Genomic DNA, 10,638 nt, shown 5'->3' on the forward strand with positions numbered 1-10,638 from the left:
GCTGGAAGCCCCGTCTCTGGCCCAGAATGCACTGGGCTCACCCAGACCCTCAGGACTGGTTGCCGCTGCGGGTTGGCTTCTCCCCTGTATCCATTTCTTCCATGGGTTGATTGTGAGCCAGAGCAGGCAGTCTTAGGGGTAGGGGTTTGTGTTTTCCATAATCCGTGATATCTCAGGCAACGCAAGTATAGATATAAAAAACTAGAGTAGTTTCCACAGATACACACCATTACTGTAGTCCGATGTCCCTCTCTGCTGGCCCAGTCATCATGAGCTCTTTATCTTCCATATAACCCCCACCTCCCAATGTGGTTAAATTCTAATCCTTGACCCATAAATTCAAGAAAAAGCTCTGTGTTATCACATGGTTGTAGACATTCGTGTGTTAGAGGCTGTACCTCCCCAGATGATCGAGTTTCTATTTCCTTAGGATGCCAGGATTTTTGTTGGATGGGTGATGTCCCCGTCAATCATGCATACGGGATCCTGCAGTTCTACTCCAAGGGCCCGCAGTTATCCTGCATGCCTTCATTTCACGTTCAACAAGGGGCAGGACCCAACTGAAGAACCTCTTGCCAAATACATTTGAATCTGAAGGATTTGGACTCTGAGCAGTGGCTCTAATCCCCTTCCACTTCCGTGGCTCTTTCTTGGACTGATACTGATGTTTCCATGTTTCTGGCTTCCACGTTAACATAAATTCGAGAGGGAAGGATCCCAGAAATAGCTCTGTTTGATTTTCCCTTGGAAACCCTTCATTCTCACATACATAGCACTGTGCCAAAATTTCCACCAAGTAGTTACTTCTTTGGGACACATATCTTCATAAAGCCTGCTTAAATTGCAACATGTACGGAGGATCAGGAACTCCTTCAGGCCTAAGCATAAAGAAGCTCATCACACTGGCACAGAGACCTTGAAATGCAAAAGGGAATCTTTCACGTAAGATTGCTACATGTCAAGAATGGGTCAGAAGGAATGTGGATATCTAATCTGGGGCTTATCCAAAAGAAACTCATTTTCTTCTACTGACCATCAGCTCTCTGCTGCCTTACCCTGGATTTCCCAATCCCCAATATCAATTTCCGACTCTCTGTTCTCACCTTTACAAAAATGAAATTTTGTATTGTTTCTAGGTGGAAGCCATTATCTACTTGTGGACCGGGTATCTCAGATTCTTCAAGATCATGGCCATAATGTCACCATGCTGCTTTATGGAGGAGATTATTTAATTCCAAGTATGTTTTTTTGGTAATTATTAAATTTCTCTATCCCAGGAAAAGATAAACAATGTCTTATTGAAAAGATGGGAAAAATGTATGTGTGTGTTTTATGTTAAATGCTGGATATCTTATTAGGCTGTGTAGACCTGGCCTCCACAATGCCATATCTGCATAGTTTACCTCTGTCACTTAGTGTCATTTCATTTTAAGGAAGCCTCCATACATTATTATTGATCAATAAATTCTGAGATTTACCTAAATGGGGCAGCCTTTACTCTTTATAAGTCTGTTCAGAATGTTTATTTCTTCTTAAGTTAACTTTGGTAGTTTATGTCTTTCCAAGAATTTGTCTATATCATCTGTGTCCTAATTTATTGCATCTAAAGTTCATAGGATTCTTTTATAGTCCTTTATATTTCTGCGTGGTCATTAGTGGTGCTCCTTCTTTCATTTTTGGTTCTTGTAATTTGCATCTTTCTGTCTTGTTTGTGAATTTCCTTGATCTTTTCAAAGTACTCACTTTGGTTTCATTGCTTTCATATTGTTTTTCTATTTCCAATTTTATTAATTTCCCCCTTATCTTTATTAATTCTAACATCTGTTCATTTTAGGTTTAACACTTTCCCCAGTATCTTAAGGTGGCAGAATAGGTTATTGAATTGAGAAATTTTTTTTGAGAGCTTTTTTTTTTTTAACATAGGCATTTACAGCTTTAAATTTCCTTCTAAGTACTGCTTTTGGTGTATTCCTTAAGTTTTGGTATGTTGTATTTTCATTTTCACTTGTCTCAAGTATTTTATTATTTCCCTTGTGATTTCTTTTTAATACATTGTTTATATAAAAGGTGTTGTTTAATTTCCATGATTTATGAATTTTCTGGTTTTCCTTCTGTTGATTTCTAGCTTCAAACTGTTGTGGTCAAAAAAAGTATGTTGCATGATATCTATCTTATAAAATCTATTGAGTCTTACTTGTGGCTCACCATATGACCTCTGCTGGAAAATGTCCCGTGTACCCTTGAGAAGAATGTGTTTGCTGTTGTTATTGGGTAGAATATTCTGTATGTCTGTTGCATCTAGTGGATCAATGTGTTTAAGTCTTCTATTTCTTTGCTAATCTTCTTTCTGGTTTGTTTATCCATTATTTAGAGTGGAGTATGAAATCTCCAATGATTATTATAGAGCTATTTCTCCTTCAATTCTGTCAGTTTTTGCTTTAGACATTTTGATGGTATCTTATTAGGTGCATATATGTTTATAATTGTTATGTCTTCTTGCTATATTGAACCTTTTATTAATATATACTGTTTCTCTTTGTCTCTTGTAATATTTTTTATTTCAAATCTGTTGTGTTTGATATTTGCTTATCTGCTTCTGATTCTTTTGGTTATTACTTGCATGGAATATCTTTTTCCATCATTTCCCTTTCAGTCTATCTGTGTCATTGGATCTAAAGGGAGTTTCTTGTAGACAGAATATAGTTGGGTTGTGCTTTTCTTTGTGTGTATGTCTGTGGCCTTTTTATTTTTTTAAATACATTTCTTTTTGGAATAATTCTAGGTTTACAGGAAAACTGTAAAGATAATATGGGAAGTTCCACCACCCCACACCTTCTCCCCCCCATTGTTAACTCTATTTTATTTTTAATTTTTAAAATCATTATTCTTTATTGAAGTATAGTGACACAAAACATTACATTAGTTTCAGGTGTACAACATAGTGATTTGACAACTGTATAAGTTACGCTATGCTCACCACAAGTGTATCCACGATCTGTCACCATACGAAGATATTACAGTGGGGTCATGTGTTTTTATTCATTCTGCCATTATCTGTCTTTTGATTGGAGAGTTTAATCCATGTACGTTTAATGTAATTACTAAGGAGAGACTTACTTCTGTCCTTTTAATATTTGTTTGCTCTATGCCTTATAGCTTCTTTGTCCCTCACTTTCTGTATCACTGTTTCTTTTGTGTTTAGTTGATTCCTTGCAAAACATTAAATTCTTTTCTCATTGTCTTTTGTGTATATTCTACAGCTATTTCATGTGTGTGGTTACAATGGGGATTTCATTTAACCTTCTAAATCTGTGACATCCGGATTTTAATTTATGCCAGCCATGCTGCTCCTTTATGCCTTCAACCCTAACCTTTTTGGTTAGTTGATGTCACAAAATTACATTTTTATACATTGTGTGCCCCCAAACATAATCTGTCATTAATTTAAATGTACTAGTATCTTAAATTATGTAGAAAATTTGAATGAAGTTACAGGCAAAGTCCAAATAATGTGGTAGTTTTTAAACTAATAATTTTTTTAATGTACTAGTCTCTTAAATCATGTAGAAAATAAAAAAGTAGTTATAAGCCATTGTTACAATAACAGTAGCTTTTACAACTGCCCATTCATTTACCTTTTTAAAGTCTTTATTTCTTCATACACCTTTGAGTTACTCTCTGGTGTCCTTTCATTTTTCCCTGGAGAACCTCCTTGAGTATTCCTCCCAAGGCAGATCTAGTGGTAGCAAAATCCCTTAGTTTTGTTTATCTTGGATTGTCTTAATTCTCCTTGACTTTTGATGGGCAGTTTTGCTGGATATAAGATATTTTTGTTGATTGTTCTTTTCTTTTAGGATTTTTTTAAAAAGGTGTTATTTATCTATTTATTTGAGAGAAAGAGAAGGAGAGTGTGAGTAGGGGGAGGGGCAAAGGGAGAGGAAGTGGTGGAGAATCTCAAACAGGCTCCCCACTGTGCACGGAGCCCAACACAGGTCTCAATCTCACAACCCTGAGATCATGACCTTAGCTGAAACCAAGAGTTGGATGATTAACTCACTGAGCCACCCAGGCACCCCTTCTTTTAGCATTTTGAGTATATTGGCCCACTGTCTTCTGGACTCCAATTTTTTTTTTTTTTGCCTCCAAAATTTCTTATTAGAAATCTACTGATAATATCATTGACAAACACTTGTATGTGATGAGTCACTTTTCTCTTGCTGCTTTTAATATTCTCTCTTTATCTTTCTAAATTTTGATTATGATGTGTCCTGATGTGAGTATCTGAGTTCATTTTCCTTGGAGTTTGTTGAGCTTCCTGGATGCTTATACTCATATCTTTCATTCATTTGGGAGGTCTTCAGCCATTATTACTTAAAATGTTCTCTCTATCCCTGTCTTTCTCTCTTTTCCTTGTGAATCCACAATACTTATGTTGGTCCCTTAGGCTGTGTTCTTTTCTTCAATCTTTTCACTTTCTGTTCTTCATGCTTGATTATTTCCAATGTCTTATCTTCAGGTTCACAGATTATTTCTTCCACTTGCTCAAGTATGCCTTTGAATCCCTCTAATGAAATTTTCATTTTATTTATTGCTTTTTTCAGTTCTAGATTTTGTTTCTGGTTTCTTTTTAGATTTTCTATGCCTTTATTGACATTTCTGTTTTGCATACACTTTTTCCTTGACATTCTCCACTTCTTCCTTTAGTTCTCTGAGGACTTTTAAGCAGTTTTTAAGTCGTCATCTAGTATATCTGCCATCAGGTCTTTCTCAGGGACAGTGTTTTTCCTCTATAAACCTTAGTTTCTGTTTCTTGGGGTGTGGTAATTTTTGTTGAAAACTGACCATTTGAATCTGATAATGTGCTATTTATGGAGGTGAGACTCTCCTCCTTTCTCTAGGGTTTGCAAATTTTTATTATTAATTTTGTTCATTTTTTAAAAATTGATCTAGGCTGCCCTTGTGGTAAGGATCAATGTGAAGTGCAAACTTCAGTATTCTTAGGTCTTTTCTGAACCTTTTCCTGGGCATGAATGGACACTTTCTAATTTTTCTGGTATATGTAGTTGTTTTACAATGTCCCAGTCTTTAATGTTTCCCTCCCAAAAGGAGAAAATGAGAAAAATGAGGGGGAAAAGGGGCATCAGTCTTTTAAAACCCCTTGAAGTTCATTCAGCCAGAGAGGGATGTGGTTGCAACAATAAAGCAAAAATGTTCCTGCTGACTTCTTTGTCTGTATGTCTGTGCTCCGAAGCAGTAATCAGTGATCAGAGCTCAGATACTCGATATTTGAAGGTCATTTTTGCCCACTCAGGCTCTTGAAACTTGTGTACAAGCTGCTCTATGAACACATTTATACAGCTTTCTTCTTAGAAACTGAGGGGTAGGGGATAGGTAGTTGCTACTGTGAAAAGAGCTGAGACTGACTGAAATTATTTGCAGTTTACAGTTAAAGACTTTCCCCTGGTATTTGGAAACCATCAATTGACTGCAGAGTTCCCAAATAGTTATTTCAGACAAATTCTGCCAGTGGAATTGTTGTCTAGGTCAGGAGACAGATTCCTGGTGCTCCACCGTCTTAGCAGAAACTCCCCCACTGCCTTTTGACTTATTATTTCTTTTCAGAATTTTATGTATAGTTATATAGTTGAATATATATGTGAGTATATACATATACACATATATGTGCATGTATAATACAATTTTCATATATTTCATACAAATACAAAATTTTCAGCAGTTCCTCTCTTGAAAATAGGAAAACTCCATATACTCTCATGCTGGAAATGGAGCTGTAATAGGTGTTTGACAGCATCAGGGGTAGAAAGACCTTCCAGTGACAAGTAATTGTTCTCAGGGATTCAACTGAGGTGCCATGGCTTGTGCTTTGTGTGGGCCAGCAGCACATCCCTCCTGCGAGCTCCTGTGTGAATGTTTGTGTCCTGCATGCGTGCGCTGGACGAATCTCTGAGAAAGGAGGTTGTCCTCCATGCAGTGTCACACATGTGCTCCTGGAGAAAGTTGAAGGTGGTTAAGATCTTGCCGGCAAAGCCTGTGAGCAGGGCTGTTGAGGTAGTCCATGTGAAGCCAGTTACAAGTGATTTGTGTCCTGCCAAGATGAAGGTGAAGAGACACTGCAGCTGAGAGCTTGTGGAAATAGGAATTAAACAGAATAGGGAGAGGAGTCCAAGATGGTGGAGGAGCAGGAGACCTAAAGTTCATCTGGTCCCAGGTAATTCAGCGAGAGAGCTTCCAAACCATTCTGAATACCTATGAACACAACTGGAGAATGAAGAAAAGAATAGCAGAAACTCTATGAACAGAAAGCGACCACTTTCTGCAAGGAGGAGAAAAGATGGCAAAGGAATACGAGACCCTTTCTCAGCTGTTCCTGAGTCGAGCTGGATATCTACCAGACCATCCTGAAAACCCACAGAATCAGCCTGAGATGCAGGAAGATACACCTGGATCTCTACAAATGAACATCTCCAGCGCTGAGTATTGAGGTACGAAGCAGGGAGCTGTGAAACCGCGCACAGATATTGGAAGATAAACGGAAGGGGGAGGGAGCCTCCGTGCTTCGGCGCCAGGAAGCAGTAGAGACTTGCACTGGGGAGCTAGCAGACTTGTGGACCGGCACCCGCGAGAGAGCGGACTGAGACTGTGAGCCCGGGAACGCGTGCGACCAGTCTGAAAACCAGAGCTCTGTAGCGCTCACTGGAACCAGATTAAATCTGGGAGCTTGGGAGCGTGCACGTGTCCAAACTGAAAACCAGAACATTGGAGGGTACACTCGAACTAGACTGAAACCAGGAGCTCTGGAGTGCACACGACCAGACTAAAAACTGGCGCTCTGAAGCGTACATGAACCACACTGAAACAGGGAGCTCAGGAGCTCAGGAGTGCCCGTGGAAACTGGGGGCAGCTGGTGGTGTTAGAAGCACAAAGGACAGAGACTTGCTGGCCCTGGAAGTGAGGGCTGGGACACAGGCTGTGGGGCGCACATCCCAGGTTGCTGCAGGGTTTTTAGCAGCACTGATAGAAACAGAGTTAAAGTGCCCAAGAGAGCTCAGTGGAGAGGCAACTGCGATCTCTCTGTTCTGAGACAGAGGCTAGGATACGGCCACTGCTGCTCTGACTCTCAGAAGAGTCATAGAAAACCGCCAGGGAAAGCTGCCAGAGAACAAAAGCCCAGAAATACTGGCTCACAGTGTGCCTATCCCCATCCCCCCTCACAGGGGATGGGGCAACTCTACCCAAACAGGGTTTCCTGAATATTAGCGCAGCAGGCCCCTTGCCCAGAAGGCAGGCTGAAATATCAGGAAGCCGACATCCCTAAGGTCCCTATAAAACAAGTGCGCACTGCCTGTGTCCTGGTCAATAACTTGGGCTCTGGGCATCCCCACAAACTCTCCTCATCAGAATGATGAGAAAGAGAAATCCCCCCCAGCAAAGAAAAGATAATGAGTCTGGCCTCTGCCAGAGAACTGATAGATATAACCAAATTGTCAGAAATGGAGTTCAGAGTAACAATGGTCAAGATGATGTGTAGGCTTGAAAAAACTATTAATGAAAATATTAACGAGAATATAGAATCTCTAAGGACAGAAATGAGAGCGAATCTCGCAGAAATTAGAAATGCTATGAATCAATTGCAGTCTAAACTAGATGCTTTGACAGCCAGGGTAAATGAGGCAGAAGAACAAATTAGTGAATTGGAGGATGGGATGGTAGAAGAGAAAGTTAAAACAGAAACTTGGCTCAAAAAAACCCAATCTCAAGAATGTAGATTACGGGAGGTCACTGACTCAATGAAGCGTTCCAATGTCAGAATCATCATCGGCATCCCTGAGGGGGTGGAGAAAGAGAGAGGACTAGAAGAGATATTTGAACAAATTGTAGCTGAGAACTTCACTAATCTGGCAAAGGAAACAAACATTCGTGTCCAGGAAGCAGAGAAGACCCCTCCCAAGGTCAATGAGAACAGACCTACACCACGTCACGTCATAGTGCATTTCGCAAATATTAGATCCAAGGATACAGTATTGAAAGCGGCCGGGGGAAGAAAATCCTTATGTACAGAGGTAAAAATATCAGAATAACGTCAGACCTGTCTACAGAGACCTGGCAGGCTAGGAAGGGTTGGCAGGGTATTTTCAAAGCTCTATCTGAGAAGAATATGCAGCCAAGGATCCTTTATCCAGCAAGGCTGTCATTCAGAATTGACAGAGAGATAAGGACCTTCCAGGAACGGCAGAAACTGAAGGAATTTGTAACCACCAAACTAGCCCTACAGGAGATATTAAGGGGGGTTCTATAAAAGTAAAAAGGCCCCCAAATTGATACAGAACAGAAATTTACATCTATAGAAACAAAGACTTCACAGGCAACATGACATCGTTAAAATCATATCTCTCAATAATCACTCTCAATGTGAATGGCGTAAATGCTCCCATAAATGCCACAGGATTGCAGATTGGATAAGAAGATATGACCCATCCATTTGCTGTCTACGAGAGACTCATCTTGAACCTAAAGATACATCCAGACTGAAAGTGAAGGGATGGAAAACCATTTTTCATGCCAATGGACCTCAAAAGAAAGCTGGGGTAGCAATTCTCATATCAGACAGATTAGATTTTAAACTAAAGACTGTAGTTGGAGATACAGAAGGACACTATATTATTCTTAAAGGATGTATCCAAGAAGTGGATATGACAATTATAAATGTCTATGCCCCCAACAGGGGAGCAGCTAGATACACAAACCAACTCTTAATCAGAATAAAGAGACGTATAGTTAATAATACATTAATAGTAGGGGACTTCAACATTCCACTCTCAGCAATAGACAGATCACCTAAGCAGAAAATCAACAAAGAAATAAGAGCTTTGAATGACATACTGGAACAGATGGAACTCATAGATTTATATAGAACACTACACCCCAGAACAACAGAATACTCATTCTTTTTGAATGCACATGGAACTTTCTCCAGAATAGACCATATACTGGGTCACAAAACAGGTCTTAACCGATACCAAAAGACTGAGATTATTCCCTGCATATTCTCAGACCACAATGCTTTGAAACTGGAACTCAATCACAAGGAAAAATTTGGAAGAAACTCAAACACTTGGAAACTAAGAACCATCCTGCTCAAAAATGATTGGGTAAACCAGGAAATTAAAAATCAGTTTAAACATATTCTGGAGACCAATGAGAATGAAAACAAATCGGTCCAAAACCTGTGGGACACTGCAAAGGCGGTCCTAAGGGGAAAATACATAGCCATCCAAGCCTCACTCGAGAGAACAAAAAAATCTAAAATGCAGTTTTTACATTCTCACCTCAAGAAGCTGAAGCTGGAACAGAAGAATAGGCCTAACCCATGCACGAGAAGGCAGGTGATCAAGATTAGAGCAGAGATCAATGAGGAGCACAGTAGAGCAGATCAACAGAACAAGAAGCTGGTTCTTTGAAAGAATAAATAAGATCAATAAGCCACTGGCAAGACATATTCAAAAGAATAGAGAAAGGACCCAAATTAATAAAATTATGAATGAAAGGGGAGAGGTCACAACCAACACCAAAGAAATAGGAAGGATCATTAGAAACTTTTATCAACAGCTTTATGCCAATAAATTAAACAACCCGGAAGAAATGGATGCCTTCCTGGAAACCTATAAACTACCAAGACTGAAACAGGAAGAAATTGATTATTTAAACAGACCAATTAATTATGCAGAGATTGAAGCAGTGATCAAAAACCTCCCCAAAAACAAGAGTTCAGGGCCTGACGGATTCCCCAGGGAATTCTACCAAACATTCAAAGAAGAAAAATACCTATTCTCCTGAAGCTTTTTCAAAGAATAGAAACAGAAGGAAAACTACCAAACTCATTCTATGAGGCCAGTATTACCTTGATCCCCAAACCAGGCAAAGACCCCATCAAAAAGGATAATTACAGACTGATTTCCCTGATGAGTATGGACACCAAAAATCTCAACAAGATCCTAGCTAATAGGATCCAAAAGTACATTAAAAGGATTATCCATCAAGAGCAAGTGGGATTCACCCTGGAATGCAAGGGTGGCTCCACATTTGCAAATCGATCAGTGTGATAGATCATATCAACAAGAAAAGAGCCAAGAACCATATGATCCTCTCAATTGATGCAGAAAAAGCATTTGACAAAATACAGCATCCTTTCCTGATTAAAACCCTTCAGAGTGTAGGGATAGAGGGTACTTTCCTCAATTTCATAAAAACCATCTATGAAAAGCCTACAGCGAATATCATTCTCAATGGGGAAAAGCTGAAAGCCTTTCCCTTAAGATCAGGAACACGACAAGGATGCCCACTCTCGCCATTATTATTCATCACAGTACTAGAAGTCCTTGCAACAGCAATCAGACAACAAAAAGGGATAAAAGGCATCCAAATTGGCAAAGAAAAAGTCAAACTGTCTCTCTTCGCAGATGACATGATACTCTATATAGAAAACCCAAAAGACTCCACCCCCAAACTTCCAGAACTTATAGAACAATTCAGTGATGTGGCAGGATACAAAATCAATGCTCAGAAATCAGTTGCATTTCTATACACGAACAATGAGACTCAAGAAAGAGAAATTAGGGA

General features: G+C 39.5%; 1 protein-coding gene across 2 annotated transcripts in view; it reads left to right on the forward strand.

Moving 5' to 3' along the window:
* The window catches only part of LOC103664712 (UDP-glucuronosyltransferase 3A1-like), a 32,475-nt gene that overhangs the window by 1,209 nt on the left and 20,628 nt on the right, over positions 1 to 10,638 (forward strand). The window contains exons 2-3 of one of the 2 annotated variants that reach the window (XM_008692643.1): positions 1,137 to 1,242; positions 5,970 to 5,976. In XM_008692643.1, the coding sequence (XP_008690865.1) occupies positions 1,137 to 1,242; positions 5,970 to 5,976 (113 nt within the window). The remainder of the gene's footprint in view (positions 1 to 1,136; positions 1,243 to 5,969; positions 5,977 to 10,638) is intronic. The other variant, XM_008692642.1, reaches the window with a different exon arrangement.

This window comes from Ursus maritimus, unplaced genomic scaffold, assembly GCF_017311325.1.
Source record: "Ursus maritimus isolate PB19 unplaced genomic scaffold, ASM1731132v1 scaffold_15, whole genome shotgun sequence".
Taxonomy (NCBI): Eukaryota; Metazoa; Chordata; class Mammalia; order Carnivora; family Ursidae; genus Ursus; species Ursus maritimus.